Source organism: Echeneis naucrates, chromosome 20, assembly GCF_900963305.1.
Source record: "Echeneis naucrates chromosome 20, fEcheNa1.1, whole genome shotgun sequence".
In the NCBI taxonomy this organism is placed as follows: domain Eukaryota; kingdom Metazoa; phylum Chordata; class Actinopteri; order Carangiformes; family Echeneidae; genus Echeneis; species Echeneis naucrates.
This window is the reverse complement of record NC_042530.1, coordinates 5,654,689-5,672,169: the sequence shown is the minus strand read 5'-3', so window position 1 is coordinate 5,672,169 and position 17,481 is coordinate 5,654,689. Positions and strand designations below refer to the sequence as shown.

General features: G+C 41.4%; 1 protein-coding gene across 1 annotated transcript in view; it reads right to left on the bottom strand.

Moving 5' to 3' along the window:
* Positions 1-17,481, bottom strand: part of ptprn2 (protein tyrosine phosphatase receptor type N2) — a 109,029-nt gene that overhangs the window by 64,564 nt on the left and 26,984 nt on the right. The window contains exons 5-10 of the mRNA XM_029529336.1: positions 15,179-15,629; positions 14,742-15,038; positions 14,448-14,488; positions 13,453-13,877; positions 10,434-10,520; positions 4,540-4,619 (exon numbers count right to left, since the gene is read on the bottom strand). Of these exons, the coding sequence (XP_029385196.1) occupies positions 4,540-4,619; positions 10,434-10,520; positions 13,453-13,877; positions 14,448-14,488; positions 14,742-15,038; positions 15,179-15,629 (1,381 nt within the window). The remainder of the gene's footprint in view (positions 1-4,539; positions 4,620-10,433; positions 10,521-13,452; positions 13,878-14,447; positions 14,489-14,741; positions 15,039-15,178; positions 15,630-17,481) is intronic.

Below are 17,481 nucleotides of genomic sequence, written 5' to 3'. Positions count from 1 at the left end.
ACCCTGACTGGATTTTGTTGTCTGCTTCCATCTCTCATGTGGAGGCTTCAATGGACACTTAAATCACGTGATTCATATTTGTCATGACTTCATTCACTCTGATTCCACTGCAATTTCGTAAAAGTGTAAATGCTTTTATCCAAAGCGCTACCATGCAAAGTGCTGGCTGGATCATCAGGAGAAATTTGGAATTGATTGTCTTTCCCAGAAATACTTGATGGTCACTGAGTGTAGGTGGTCCAGAGGAGCAGGGGCAGTAAGCTGCCAACCTTGTGATTAGTGGTCAGGAACAGCTGTTGGTTTTATGGATGCCACTACGATCAAGATTAAAACCTTTTGATTATATTTTTTATGCGCTGATAAAAAATACTCCCAAAAGTTGTTTTTTTTTTTGTTTTTTTCTTTCCCCTCTTACTCACCCTGATCTCCTTTTTGCTGTCACATGTGGGTGAAAGTGAGAGAGAGAGAGAGAGAGAGGCAGATAGACATGGGCAGGGGCAGACATTGTCTATGTTCATGTCTCTGTGTCTCCCTCGGGTGACAGCCGTGTGTCAGGGTCTCTGCTCTCTGCTCCAGATGGCCCAGCCAGTTGCTCCCAGGGTCCCCAGGCTCCCAGCGCTCATTGACCAGAGCCTGGGTTCTCACGGCCTGGGGGCCCGCGGACTCATTGCTGTGGCCTGGCCTCTGGGGCCTTTGGGGCCTCTGAGGGGCTCCGGGGTCGCCCAGCCGTGACAGCCAAGACAATAGGAGTGTCCTCACCCAGCTCCCGCCCACCACCTACCAGCCTCTCTTAACACACATATATCCCCTCACGTACCCTGGTGTTTGACCTGGACATCCTTGACCGCAGTTGGTAGACAGTGTCCAGGTCTCCTGACGCCGCTGACCAATGAAATACATCGGACAGGGCTCAAAAATGGGGCATAACTGTGGTAATACACTAGAACAAATGTGCTGCCATATATAGAGGATAAGCCATCAAAAGCATCTATATTGTCAATTGAAAATATGACAGTACATAATTATAGAAAAACACCCCTCCTACACATGAATCCATCTACTTGCTGTGAAGTGCACAAACATGTAAGTGGAAGCAGAGAGTGGATCAAATCCATCATCAGCTACAAAATGTTGCTTTACAGTGAGCAAAAGCAATTCTGGCAGATCCAATTTCCCCCAAGTGAAGGTGATTTACATGTTTAGAAATCACATTGAGATAGAGAGGAAGCAAGAAGGCAAAAACGTAGAGTTCTAAACAACACATTTCAACATTGGTTTTAACAGCTTGGTTGCCACTTCATCAAATATTGAATAAATCATTTTCTTGGCACAGTATGAACACCACAGCTGCAAAAAAAAAAAAAAAAAAAAAAAAAAGGAAGGAGAAAAAAAAAAAATCACACACACAAACACGCACGCACACATCCGCACACGCGCACACAAACACGGACACACAGAATGCCTTGTAGTTTTGATAAAGCAGCAGCTTTCCCTTTTGTTTTGCAGCCGAGCAGGGATTAGGCAGTGTGGGTCTTTGTCCTGCCGTTTTCCAGTTGAGCAGAACACAAGAGCCTCTACCTCCACTAATACAGTCAGACCTCCCAGCAGGCCTTTCACCACACAGCCGCTAAGAACCTGCTGCCCAAAAGATGCTTTTCAAGGAGTTATCAAATCTCCTCTATACTGTCCATGCTTTTCAACCGAGTCTCTTTGTCTATTCTTTTCAATGGCGCATTGAACACATCAAATAGAACTGATGTGCAGATAGATGGACAGCAGAAGGTAGCAGAGCCATATTAACCTCATTGAGACGTGGCAGAGTACAGTCAAGGTAACACCAGGAAACGCTTCATAGATTGTTGGATCTGAGTATACGTGTAGCAAAAAATATAAAAACCAACTATAGCAATTTACACTTAATCTATTTCCACTTGTGGCATTCAGCCAAATAGAGATGCTATAAGCATATTTTCTATATTGAATAAAACTAAATTCAACATCTTCGTTTTTTTAGGCTATCAGTTACACAAAACAAGATTTGAGCTCTTTTACCTTGAAATCTTGTTTAGTTTAGTTTTGTTTTTTTACACTGTTTTTCAGTACTACTGTGGATAGTATTTTTCTATACCAGAAAAATAAGTATCAAAATGTATCATTAATGCGTTGTAGTATTGTTTTGTTGGAGCCACAACAGAAATAACCAATGTCCCAAATAGGGATGCAACACTCAGGTTTCTAGCTGTCAGTACTTTTGTTTTTGCTTGTTTTTTCACACTTAAAATACTGAATGATGGATGAATTAATTGAAAACTTTGATTGACAGCTAAAGCAATTATGAAAATGTTGAGATTGTTGGTTGAAGCTCTTGATGTAAATGTATAATATACTGACACAATCAGTTGTGAATTTTCAGAATTGATTAATCACTTTAATTTATAAACCCAACATTTTGAACAGTTGTTGTTTCCAGTGTCTCCAAAATTGTTATTCACGTGAAATGTCACCTTAAAAATCGCGATTGACACGTTATTTTATCGACTAAACCATTATCTAATAATTGTCAACAGAATAACCAAAGGTAAAAATCATTGTTAGCTGTGGTAGCGGTAAATATACATGATGTCGAAAGCAGAATTTGAATGCATTAAGAACATTTGTGATGAATTCTCATGTAAATAATAACAGCTAACAGCCAATTATACCTGCTTTAACAATTGTAATTCACATATAAAAAGGAATGTGTTGATTTTTTGACTTCCATCGGTTTTGGTTTGCTGCCACAAAGCATGCTGTGCAGGCTCTCAGCAGCAGGTTGAGCACAGAATACAGCAGGGGTTTTGATGAGTTCATTAGGAGGCCACGTCCTTTTTGCACAGTCACACATAAGGCAAAGGTCAGCCAGGATTACCCAGGTGGCCACTGCATGTGGGTGTCAGTTTGATTTTCAGATTCCACTTAAACCACGCTATTGCTCCACAACCACACTGAAATCTCCATACCACTGCATCTTATTGAATTCACTGTCATGCATGCACATGGTGGAGCTAGAACAGAGCTAGAGGAAGAGTTTGAAACACCAAAAGGACAGTTTCTGCTTTGACTTCTTAGGGGCATAGTAGCAAGTCCACTTCACTTCACCTGGTGGAATTAGAAAGGCACAAAAAGAGAAAAGGGGACACAAGAAATAAAGCTTTTGGAGGGATTTGATCTAGGGTCAATGGGGGCACACATGTAGCTCCAAAGACTTTAAAGCATTTAACCACTCTGCTATCTGCAAGTGCCATTAATTACATTCTTAACACATTTCAGAGCTGAGTTGGAATGAAGCAATGATTTAGCCAGACCTCACGCAGTTCAAAAAGCTTTTTTCAGCCTGCTTTCATAAATCACTATTCAGGTGGGCTGTATTCATAATTCATCAACATGGGTCAGGCTGATGATCATGTTGACTTAACATTTTGTCTGACATTTCAGCCCTGCTCACGCCTGTCATTAGCTGTCGCCACACACCATTTCATCAAAGTCAGTCATACAAGAGAGGGGGCGGGAAAACGGGAGGTGAAGCAGAGTAGTAGGGGATGGAAAAGAAAGAGAAAAAGTGTAATCATTACACCTAATGCATAACATTCCCACAATATTTGCTCATTTGACCATTTTGAAAAGTGGGATGACAGTAAACTCTCAGACCAGATACACACTGTAACTAATGCACACAAACTCACACACTTGCACAAACCCACCCTCAAAACCAGCGAACCGAAGCTCAACCCCCAGCACAACCTTTCTTGCAGTAAATCTGTATCATCAACCGTCATCCAGCACATCCCTAATAGGAAACGAGTTGGTGGCAAAAAATGTCATTTTCAGCCAATAACAACACCACCATGTTGATTCCAGGGGGACGATATTGGATGATATTGACTGTTGGGAGTATAGCTGTGCTTCTCAAAGTCATTTCCGACCAAAGCAAGGACATCAACACACATCCAACACACGGCAACACCAACGTCTGGCTGATCCGAGCGTAGACAATGAACAGGAGAGCTGAGGCAGTGCATACTGACAACCTCCTTTCTGTGGCTGACAGCTCTCCATCAGTCTACATCAAACAAGTGCATGCACGCAAACACACACACACACACAAACACTTAGGAGCACACGCTCTAACTGATTGGCTGGAGCAACCCTGTTTCAACCTGTCAGCCTGTTGGACATAATAGAGGACCAAATAAAATGTCCTGTGTACTGTGTATGAGTGTGTGCGTAAACGTAGAGGTGTGCACACTAAGCTCATCATCTCAGTAATTGATGGTCGTCTGTCATTGCACACTGTTGATAATCTTCTTTGGGACAGGGGTTTGTCTGAACAAGATGAACATCAGCCTATCTACTGTATCTGGAGAGACTAATCTGTGTTCTCATTTACTGAAGCACAGACAGTGACGGAGCGGTCTGGCTAGTAAAAATGAGATGAATTGGGATGAAGGCTGTCAGCAGAATCATCAAGTGTGATGAGAAAAAAATATAAATCGCTCTTACCTGCAACTTCAACCAGATCTGCAGTGCTCACATTTCTGGAGTTGCTTCCAACTCTAAAAGTCAGCGCAGGACCCAAAACTCTGCAGAAAAACAGCAAAGGAGAAAAGAAATGAGCAGTCGTAACGCAAAATGTAGTTTTCAGGTACAGTTAGGTTTTAGTTTCAGCGTCCTGATGCACATCTGGACGACAGAAACAAGAATGTGATGATAGTTCAGTAAAAATGATCAAAAGTTGCACTTTGCCCAGGATGTAATTATAAAAACCTAATTAATAAAGTAATAAAAACAATCTCTAAGGCTGTGTGTGATTCGTGGGCACGCAACCTGATTTCCTTAAAATGATCTCCCAACACAATTTAAGTGTTTTCCCAATTACGGTGTGGTGGTAACATAATTGCTGGTTGAATTATGTCTGGAGGTAATGTCTTTTTTTTCTGAATGATTGAAGCTCTGCATTTTTTAAAAGCAGTTTAATTGGTAGGAGGTGGTTGGAGTGGATGGTAGGTACACAAAGGTACACAAAGCGAATAATGCCAGGTGAATCAAAGTTTTTTGGTGGAATCAGGTGTCACATCATGAACATTTTACTGACACGTTCAGCATTGACATCAAACTTGACACACATCGCAAAAACACAAATTAGGATCAGTCAGTAATCAGGAATATAATTTCGCTGAGACAGTGCTGGAATATAAAGTGGCAAATATACGGATTATACTGAGATAAGATTTCTTGCTGAGAGTTACTTGAGATCAGCTCCACTTGGGCATGTACAGTAGAGAATATGAAGCCCCAGACTAAACCCCCCGTCCACCCACCAGTTTTTATTCTACAGCAAGGTAATAGGCACCTCGCTGTATTTCTGTATTTCATGGCAAAATATGAGTGTTGTCCATTCACATCTAACCTGTAAGAGTAAGAACAAAAATAAGAATACTGACCATGTTTCCCATTTCTGTGATATTTGATGAATTCCTTAGTTACGGCTAAAAATGGACTTTGACCTGGATTTTTGACTTCCAAAATGAAATCTGTCAAATTTAAATCAGAAACAACTGCAATAAAGCTACAAATCAACAGAATAAACAGAGCTGCAGAACAATCATCATAATGTGGCTGAGATTCAACCAATTATGATACAGCCATACAGTAGACCTACCAATCAGAATATGGCTACATATAAACTGACCAATCAGAGCAGAATGGGAAAAATCCTCTCGCTGCATTACTGACCCAACTCATTCACAACAAGGAGAAGCAGTGCAATACCAGATGACTTTCTTTTTTTTTTTTTCATGGAGATATGAGTGATTGTGAATCCTTTGATTTTGGCCTAAGACCAAGGTGCAGTCACCAGATGAGCAACTTGTTTTCTGTTCACCTCTGGTAACATGTCTGTACTCCTGTACTGTCGAGAGTCAGCAACAGACTCCTCTCCCTGGAGCAGGATAAATGTTTAAGGTCCCTGAGGTTGGCCATGAAATAAAATCTGACAACCACACCAGATTCTATGAGAACTCCCAGCAGTGGCCTTAAAAAAATGTGTAGTGAAGGAACGTGTAAAGGAAAAATCCAGCTCATGTCTACTCTAATCTCTTAAACTTGAAAAAGAAATTTTTTAGCTGCTAAGAGTGACTTCATAATTCTGAGGATAGATGTCTTCCAAAACACGGTTTGACAGGGCAACAAAAAGCAAGTCATCTGCAGCAGTGAAATCTTTTCCTTTTTGTTTTGTCAGAATTAAATCCAAATCATAGATACCCGAGATACTGATGATGAACGCATGGAATAAGTGAACAAATGATCGATGCTGGAGTGACAGATATCACTCCTCCAAGTTCTAGGGAAATCCAAACAGGCCTATTCAGCGAGAATTTTTTAAGATGCCAGAGTTGAGCAGTGAGATCCACTCTGTGAAAATCTGCATTTTTTTCAAGTACTCTTCGTCTTTTATTCAGTTCAAAATGCCTTGTTTTTGGAAAACAAGTGAAAAATCACCCACAGAGGTGGGAAATTTTCAACTTGTCTCAAAAAAATCAGCTCAGTCAAAACACTGATGCTTTTTTTCTTCCTACAGAAAAACGTAACTTGGTAAAATAGAAACATTTGCATTGCGTTTTTCCTTTGAATGCCTGAAATTGTAAATTGGACATACTACATCACAGGCAGTTTGGGGGAAAAAACCTGTGTTTGTGATTTCAGACATGATTTTCTAGCCATTCCAGGCAGCCACTGGCATCCATTTATTTAGATCTGGGGAAAAAAAAGTCCAGTATTTTCACACTTGAAACCTGCTCGTTCAAATCTATGGTACCCTAACCCTCCGTGACAATGCAGTTTAAAGGAACAGCTCAATACCACTTTCCTATTTGTTCATTAAACAAGGGGGCAAAAACAGGAGGCAGTTAGTTTATCTTAACTTAGCATAAAAGGAAACAATGATCAAGAGCCTGTCAGATGCTCTGCTATCACATTTTACCATTACGTGTCAGTTGATAAGAAGATTTTATTACCCCCAAGGTTGTTTCTCTCTGCCCCAAGCCGAGTCATAATGCTAAGCTAGGCTAACCAGCCACATATTGTTTCATGACTAGAGTATGAGTACAGAGACAAACAAACACATTAAATATCATATTTCCCAAAAGTCCAGACTATTCATTTAAGCTCTGAAGCAAATAACTTCCTACCCAATGGGGTCCTTTATGTTTCATTATTTTTAAAAAGTAGCTTCTGAGATGTTGTATATGACAGATATCATATCAAAGTTGTGGCTGAATGGGCGCAGATGTCCCTCCATAAATTCTTCATGGCATAACTCTGATGTCTACTGCTCCATCTTTCCAAAAGTGTGAAATCGTCACACCCTTTCAGTACGTCATCATGTCCAGACTGTTAAGTCCTGGAAAGTGAACATACATTTTTAGTGTACTACCTGCCAGACTGCATGACAGAGAGGGAGATTCATCAGACTGCTGTGACCCAGACCCGCTCACCATCAGTCAGTCTGATACAGAGCCGGTGACACTCGCTCGGCTCGGGGCAATATATGAGCCAAAAACCGCCAGAGAGACGGACCCAACCACGCACCAGTGAATTTGCAAAAATGATCACACACAAATACACACATGCACGCCTCTGAAAGAAAAATGTCCTTTTCTAATGCTTTCACCTGGGCTCTGTTTGCTCTTGTAAATGTCAATATTTCCACAATCTTTACCCCTGCCTCCATTCTCCCTGGCCGAAGGTTTTCTGTCAAAGATCTCAATGCCTCTCAAATTGAACTGACATTATTTTTTTTCGCAAGCTGCACAAACCCTATTTAATTATACTGGGAGAAAAAAAAACATTGCCATAGTGAGAAGATGCAGTTTGAAGATAGATAAGTTATCAGAAGGACTTCACACTGCCTTCTGTGTTATCGAATGTGTAAGCTTGGACTTCATATTAGCTCTGCTGGTGGGACACGATGAGTGTGTATGTGGAGGCTGGTTGGCGGGATATTGGCAGGGGGCGTGTATGTGTGCAAGCATGGACTTGTGTGTGTCCCACTCCCCCTAGTGTTGCTGGCAAGTAAAACACTTACGTCATCCGAAAAAAGCACGTATTATCCCCAGCCCATCATCATCCAGAGCCACAATTTCAGGTCTCCTTTGAAAAGGGAATATTTTATGCTGATTACTGTAGAAGCAAGATCAAACATAATTGTGTTCTGCATCTCAAAATCTCAACACCCAAGCCTTCAGTTTCCTCTTCACGCTCTCCCCGTCTGAAATGCTCCGTCTACCTGTATCTCTTCTCCCGTCCTTCTATCAGAGCCCATCAGAGCGAGTGAGAAAGAGGGAGCGACCCTGAAGCAGGGCGGCGTGCTCTGACCCGGCTCTCGTACTCGAGCCACCTCATATTCAGACACAGGCTTTCAAACCCTCACCTGCCGTGGTTGCACAGCAAGAGGCACAATAGGCTTGCGTCACGTCTTTCGTCTGGGCTATTTCTACATGAATGCCCTTTCATTACATTGTAAAAGGAAAGAGAACTGGGATAAACAAGCCTGACAAAGACGAGATTTTCTGCATTTGTCTACTGCGTAGAAGACTGTTATCAATATAAGGTGTAACACAGTGTGGAAGCGTTATTTGAGGTATATGACTGTGGCTTTTTCGCTGAGCTTAATAGCTTTAATTCATAGTGATCAAGAATTTATGCTGCAGTAGAGAGCAGAACATTGTGGGCCTCACCTTTTTTGCAAACCTGAAACATTTGCACATTACTAGCTCAAAGCAACAACATATGTATTTGCAGTACATATATATTTAGATATATTTTCTGTTGACTTGCACATTTGTATTCTACTTTACGTTTTGCAGTTTGTCTGTTATCTCGCTGCTTTGACAGGAGAATTTCCCAGATTGGGATCAATAAAGCACATCTATGTATCTATAAGCATGCTGTTTTACATTTGCAACGTACCCATGGGTGTGTAGACAACTACCATTGAATTAATTAGGAAAAAAAAATAAAAAATCAAACGTGACGAGATAGAAGCTGTATATTTTTCTATATTTTTTATATCAATTATTGATGTTTAGCCATTATGCACCTCTGAGTAGTAATTCACTGGAAAGTCCAAATCACATTTACTCTATGTGTCTGTGTAAAGATTTGATGGAGTGATGACTAAAAATTCAGGACAACATTTTCAAGTCCCGACAAAGCTGCACTATTAAGGTTGGGTGACGTGGTTAAACTGAGTATTTAGCAAATATGCAAAATCCCATAGTCAAATTTATCTCTGTGTAATGAACTACATTTCCCTGCATTACATAAAAAAAACAAACAAACTGAATTGTTACCAATTTTACTTGAGTAGAGAGTCTAAATACTATCACTACCACATGACTGCAGAGTGTAATATCGTCCCTAGCTATTCATCAAGGTCCAGACAACGCCATTACTAATTATGTGCATCAGTTGAGGGATATGAAATGACAGGTGGAATAACAACATTAACTCAATCAGTGCCGGCGTGATGACATATCCTGGTGTTCTCGCTCATTAAAGCTAAATGTGGAGGTTGGATTTAAAGATGGAGATCACAGCAAGTCCTTGGTTGCTTTTATTTTGAGGTCACTGAGTGTGTTTGCTATGTTGCACACTTGATACAGAACACTGTCTGACAGTATTCCCTCTCAGTAGCTATTACCCAAGCCAGAATAGTCAGTATCTACAGTTGTAGTGCAGCTGCAGACTGCAGTGCACCGGCTTTGGTGTTCATATGCTGCGGGTGTTTCTGAACCACCCAGACTTCACTTCTCCTGCAGGAGCATCTTGAAAAGCTTGTCAGATCTTAGGCGAACACATCTCCTCTCCCTCCTACATGGTCTGACACCAAATGTACAGCAGAACCATGGAACAAGCACAAGCCAAGCTTGGTTCAAGGACAGTTCGCCTGCTCATTAATATATTAACTGCATCCTGCTGGACTACTTTCTCTATTTGCAGCTCTATGTGTACTGTTGCTTCCCCTTCTCTCTCTTCCACTGCTCTCTTTTTGACAAGGCATACAGTAACAATAGTAGCAGGGCAGTGTTTTTAAGACAATGGAGACATCAGTATGTGTCTGGAGGTAATTAGGCCTAATTTCTCTCCCTGAAAGAAGTCAAACACTCCAAAAGGTCAACAAAACAACAAACGCCTCTGGTCTCTGGCAGTGTGGCACAGCATTTTCACACAAACAGCCCCTGTAGTATTAGTGGACAACTTTCACTGTGATCCTGAGCTCACAGGCACAGAACATAACTGTTCAGAAAGGTTTAAATGTGGCCAATCATTCTCTATGCAATGCATGTCTTGTAAATTGTCGGGCTAGTCGTTATAGGGTCTCTAGATGTACATACGAGAGCTGGGTGAGGTCTGCAGCGTGGAGGTTCAGCCTCTGCATCAGTCGCTCCATGAGGTCCAAGCCTTGGTCAGTGGTGAGGGAGCTGGAGGAGAAACACACACACATCTGGGCATCACGATTGGAGGCTCATACCAATACAAGATACACGCGGCCATTCAGGCATTAAAATGTTTTTTTTTGGGAGATACTGCCACAATTCATACCCACAAATGGGTCATTGCACACAAGCAAAAGCTACGGTTGTCTGAGTGGATGTACTGCACACATGTACACACCCGCAGACAGACACACAGGCACACACAAACACAAACAAACACACAAAGCACCGTGCCAAGGGAAAAGGGATCAGCTGCCTCTTCAGGCTTGGTAAATCACCTGCTTTTTTCCAGCAATGAGACAAACAATAAGGTGCAAATGGAACCTGCATGAGGTGTAATGGCTGTATCATATGGACGCGCCTTTCTCCCCCTTTCCTTCTCTCATCTTTCTTTTCCTTCACCTACATCCACTTTTTTCTGTCACACGTACGTGCAACGTAAAACATGATAACACAAAGTAAACAAACACAAGGCTATGCACGCGCCCTCACGGCGAGATGAGAATAATAAGGTGCAAATGGAATGGAGGTGAAGTGTAATGGTGGTCTGATAAAGCCATGCCTCATCTCAGCTCAGTCCACGGCTGCTCTCTCACTCACAGAGTAAATCGGCAAGGAAATAGACCAAACAAAGGCAATCTGCGGGCCAACACACTGGATGGAGGAAATGAGAAGGGCATACACACAAACACACACAGAGAGCTGCTTTACTGCTGACAGCTTAACCTGGAACCAGTGTGACTGCCAAGTGACTGCAAGGAGACATGCAAAGTCATGGATCATAATGGGAGGGTGTTTGAGTTAGTTTTTTTCCATCACAGAATATGAAAAAGGAAAAATGCAGTGGGAGGCAGCTGCATTATTGGTTTCATGCTATCTATTAGATAACAGATAAGTCAAACATTGTTCTGAGTTATCCAGTTTACCTTGAATTTGAGAGCACATCATAATAGCTCTCCTCAAACAGAACACAAAGCGGAGTACTATGCATGAGTGGCTGATTCCCTCCACCTTTGAGAGTGGGTGGTTTCTCTTTTCTCCACTTTTTGAAAGTTAAAGATTCACCAAAGCAATTCCAGACACGTTTGCATCCCTCTGCGGTAATTCTAGCAACTGGAGAGCTCCAGGAGTGACTTGGTTGTTGATGCTAGCACTTTTCCCCTTGGGTTTCTCTCTGTCTCTCTAACTCTTCTATCCATTCCCTTCGACTTCCCTCTACACAAGCACAAGTGTGCACACACACACACACCCCCAGCCAGCTCTCCCTTATTCCCCAAACCCCCCACTACCACCACCACCACCACCACCACCATGTCAGGAGCTGTCAGATAAGCAGGTTTGCGTAGCCTCACTGCAGGGTGCGAAGCAGCTTGGGATAACAACCATGCAATCATGAGGTCTGCAGCAAATGCAGACACTTCTATAGGCCAACTATAGGTTTCTACTATGTGGGCTGAGGATAGACATGGAGGAGGAAGTCAAGACATTTCACTCAGAAGGTGACCCATTTCCTTCCCTTGGCACATAGCCACTTATATTGTGTGTTTAGGTCTTAATCTGTGTTTCTATACGTGTGGCAATAAGGTGACGAAGATTGCACCCATTGGACTTTTATAAGCCTACGTCTCGTGAACAGCTGAAGGACAACCCACTGACACCGGACTTGATAACACCATAAAGAGATTTGAGAGAGGACCAGGGGCGAAGACACAGTCGATAGGAACTTATCTTTTCTGAGCCTGAGCTGAGTGAGAGGTGAGTGAGGAGAGAGGGAGAAGCCGGCTACCCTTCCTGACAAAGTATCATCATTAAAGCTGTAATACAGCACAATAATGCCCACACACTGAGGGACTTATCATCCCTGCTACTGTAATCAGATGCAGCACACACTAAGGATTTCAGTACTGCATCCTTTTCCACAAAGACATGAATATGTGGGCGGTTTTGACAGAAATTGCGTCACTTAAAGGCAGTGTTAAGTGACTGAACAGAGCAGACATATGCTTGGTATTAAGGTATGTAAAATAAACGCTTTAAAACAGCACCTACAGTACGACCCACAACCGATGAGTAGAGCAATAAAGTACAATATGAAGCATCTATGAACGACATAATAACCACTTATGAGAGAGTGGCTTTTACAAGGTTGCCGGTGATGCTTTTTGCATATACGGTAGGTTTTTGAGTATGATTACTAAGTTAGCAGAGGTTTTTGACATACAGTAGACTAATGCATTTAAAGTCACAACAGTAGAAAACAGAGCTGCACTTAATATAATTGTGGTTTGCGGGCATAAAAGTCTCATCTATCACGTTTCCATTATGCTTCACGTGTCAAACCAGCACAATGCTGTTCTTTTTTCTTTTGCTGCAGTTTTTACGTTTTTAAGATTAACCGATATCCAATCTAATCTATACTATCTACCTATCTATCACCTAAAATATTCTGCAACATCCCCAGATTGGCAGCCATATAAAAACACACTGCTTGAATGGACAAACAATACAAACATTAGAAGAATAAAATGCCTAAAAATCCCAATAATAGGCTAATCATTCATGATTAACAGTCTGACTCCTCTTAATTTATTTACTTTAACAAATTCAAATGCATGTGACTAATTTTTGACAAGAATAATTATTTCAAAATAATAATCATGATTTGCATGTTTTATTTGTAATAAAAGATGTAATACAGACTGTCAAAATAGTTCATTTAAAAAGTTATTTTTCACCAGCTACAGTTTGTAATTATGTTGATATGAAGCACTAACTCAACTTCGCGTTTATGTGAACTTACCTTTTTTAATTGATTCTGGCTGTTTTGAATTAGACATTAAATCTGAATCGCTGAAATAATAGCTTTTAATGCTGTTGGCACTAGATGGCTGACTAGCATAATGTGCATTATACTCACTCAGACCCGGTGATAATGTAGCCAAAGTGTCTGTCCTTCCCTCTGCTGGAAAACTCCTTCACCCCCACATGGACCAGCTGAGTTTTGACTCTCATGTCCTTCTTCTGCGGCTCCCCCAGCTCCTTCTTCCCTGCCGGCACTTGACTCCCTTGCATCAACCTGTCAATCTCGGAGTCCACCTGTGGATCGGGGCCCTCGGCGCCTCCAGCTAACTGCAGGGTGGAGCCTTCCTTTGGAGACGTGGCCACAGATTTGTCCTCCCAGTGATGAGGCACGGGAACTTGACCCTGCTTCGTCCGACTCTGGACAGTCTCCAATCCGACCATTTTTTGTAGGGCAGCTGGTGGCCTGCTGTTGCCCTCCGGAGCATCACCAAAGGGCTCAAGGTTGAGGTAGTCCAGCAGTTTGGAGAAGAAGGCCGCATGCTGTGATGAATCGAAGGTTATTCTTTACAATACTGAAAGAATGTTTTACTTTATTTTACATGGACATTACTTTTAGTTTTCTCTTTTGAGGAAAACAAATTAAATCCTTGAATGGAGAGTTTACTGCTATGTCACTGATTGAATTGAAGGTGTGGATTTGTGTTGCTTTCACCAGTGTTTTTTTTTTTTTTTTGCGCCTGAGTGCTGGTTCAAGGAAATGTCATTATTTTTCTTCAAATTTATTAGAAAGTAAATTTAGTGTCTTTGCTTTCTTCCTAAAAGTTAAACAGAAAATACAAGGAATCATTCAAAACTATTTTAACTATGTTTTTCATATTTAAAGTCACATTTAATGGAAATGCTGGAATTATACAACAATCAAGTAATTTTCTAACATCCTGCTGTGGTGACTTCAAGTATTAAGAATTACAAAGTAAATGTTAGTCTGCACACCTTCGAATAATGCTCATTTGAAGTAGCACTGTAAAGTGAATAAAGTGTAAACTTTAGACATGTCTCATTCCATGTAAAAACCAATTTGTTGTTTGAGTAGAATAATTTTAAATTCACCTTGTCAACAGGCTCTTTGTCTGCAGCATCTATTTGTTGGCCTGGAAACAAACACAGTGTATGTGAGCAGATTGTGTGTAATTTTCTTCTGTATTTAGCAGAGGAAACAGTCACAACTCAAAATGAGAGATTCAAAAAGACATCTGGCAGCCTTATCTATGAGGATTATATATATATACAAAGCATAAATTGGACATTTAGAAATTACAATGCTTCATAGTGTTGTATCTATGACAGAAAATAAACATGGGCACATTCACTGTTGCCAGCTCTTATTCTCCTTCACACACCCACCTTCCGGTTTTATTTTAAGTGAGTCTTTCTGCTTTGGATCCTGCCCCTTGGCGGATTTTAGGTCCTGGTGCTGATTCAGTTGCATGGCTGCCAGAGGCTCCCTGTTACCCTCCATGTGCCCCCCGAAGTCAGCAGCCCCTCGTCCTGGCTGGGTCACAACCGTGGGCCGCTTCTCGTCCACCTCCTGCAGAGCTCCTGTGATGACCTCAGCCAGCTGGTCCAGGTCATTCCCCATAAAAGCCTCCATGTTGAAGCTGTGCCTCCCAAGCTGGTCCACCACATCCTGGATAAAATGCTCTAGAGAAGAAACCGAGAAGATTGACTAGCCGCTGCAAAAAAATGTATTAAAGACACATTTCACCAAAAGAACTCAAACAATTGTGTAGAAAATGCAAACGCAAGGATGCAAAATATACATAGCAAAAAGCTGGTCTTACCATCCATGATACTAAGAGGTTCTTTGGCAGTCACTCCATTTGAACCAGCCTTGAGCAGCAATCTGTCCAGATTGGGCCTCTGGGTTTTGGAGCCAAAAGCTGCCTGAGACTGCAGCTTTGCGTGTTCACTTGGAGATGGGCGGATGTAGCTCAGATAGGACAGCTTTCCTTTGGGCTGAGAGGCCTCTTTACCTGGGGCGTCCACCTGAGTGCCTGGTGCACCGCCGAGAAGCCGTTCTATATGGCTGGACAGCAGCATGCTCCGTCCTGGGTCTCGGTTGGCTAAGGACGCACTGAGCTTGGGATGCCTGCCCTCTCCACTCTGGCTAAACACTTTGGTAAGAGGAGGTTGGCCAGCACCTTTCTGAACACTGTAGACAGTGGTTTCCTTCCAGCCCTGCTGAGGTTTTGACCGACTGGGCTCCAAATCACCAGATTTGAAGTCTTCATTCTTTAACAAAATATGTATAAAATATGTATATTTATAACATTGTTAACATGTCAGTCATGACCCATCTTATTACTGCCTGTGGGCCTTCTACAGTCGGTAATAATATGTGACAGAAATGGAGTAAAGGGAAAAAAAAAAAAAAAAGAGATTGTAAAGTGACCTTCTCAAATAATTTCTTTGTGAAGCTGTAAAATAAATCTCTATGAGAAATTCCACTCTGTTGAAAAGATGTGACATTGAGATCCGAGGCAACACAAAGAAAAAATATTACTTTTGAGACCCAGTGTAAATCAATAAATATCAGAAAAATATGTGTTAAACTCAGAGATCAAAGTTCCCACTCAGTGTGTGACGCTGAAGGCACAAATACGAATAGTGCCTTTTTTTTTTTTTTTATGAGTATGATTCAACAACAGCAAACCAGAGGGCATGTGGCTCTGCAAGAGATCGCTGCCGCAGGTCCTGAAAGCTGCAGCAGACGTTCAGTAAGGACGACAGTGTGGGCTCTTCCCCACCACAATAGGTTTACATAGCTCTGAAATGATTTGTGTGTGTCTTGACTTTACAAGCTCAAAACTCACACGACCCTAAATTTTGAGCGATAAATTAGCGATCCAACATTTTGTCCAGTACTTTGGTCCAGACTGAAATATCTCGACAGGAAATTTTGTACAGAAGTTTATGACCACTGAATCCTAGTGACTGGACTGATCCCCTGACTTCGTGAGGATTTGTTACTTTACTTTATATCGTGCGACAGAAAAATACCTCAATTTAATGCCATTGTCTTAGGCTACACAAAATCCTGTTACAATTTTATGAAATTGAAAGACTCTTCATTATTTGAGGAAAAAAAAAAAAGGTGGATGAATAGCAAAAACATAGTAAAAACAATCACTCGTTACAGCCCTTGTTCAAGCCTACAAACCAAATGGCATTCCTATCAGCTGCATTTCACACTGATGGTAATTAGCTGATGTGGTAAACATTATATGGTATCTTCTTAACATGAGCGTGTTTGCATTGTCACCGTGAACATGTTAGCTCGCCGACATTTGCATTTAGCTCAAAGCCTCGGTGTGCACTCGCTCACAGAGCTGCTAGCATGGCTGTACATTCTTAGTTGTTTTTTTGTTTTTTGTTTTTTTTTTTACATTTCTGCAAAGCTGAAGTGACAGCATGCATATGATAAATATTCAACACTGCTTCACATCTGCAATAGTTTTTTTTCCCTCACCGTGTGAACATTAAACGGGTTACACTGGGTCAACATTGTTGTGACAGGCTTTAGTATAAAAGAGAGGCAACCTGGGCTCGAGTAGACAGGACAGGATATGAATAGGGATTCAAGATCAAAGACAACTGCCCTTGGAAATTGCATTATGGAAATCATAGATGAGATAGTGTCACTCAAAGAGTAATTTCATGCATTTTCACAACACACAACCAAATAAAAGCACATCCATTCTGTCAGATAAGTAACAGCAATCCCTTATCTAAAAAGAAAAATTATGAGTCATCTGATTTCAAAGTTAGCTATTTGAGTTTCTATTTAACACACAATTACAACACAATGCATTGGTGCAGAGGTGTTTAGAAGCCTTTTAACCATTTGGCACTTTAGTTGGCTCTAAAATGTGTGATTTTGTCCTTTCTTCTCTCTGAGGAAGAGGAATGTAGCTTGAATCACAAGGGCCCACGCTCCAATTGAGCATACAATATGTCTGATCCACTGAGCAGCATTATTATCCATGTTGCTGCTGCACTAATACTAGCTATCTCCCTTGGTGCCATTTTCTGTCCTTCAAATGTATATAGAGAAAATGTCAGTCTTTCCAAGCCCGGCATATTG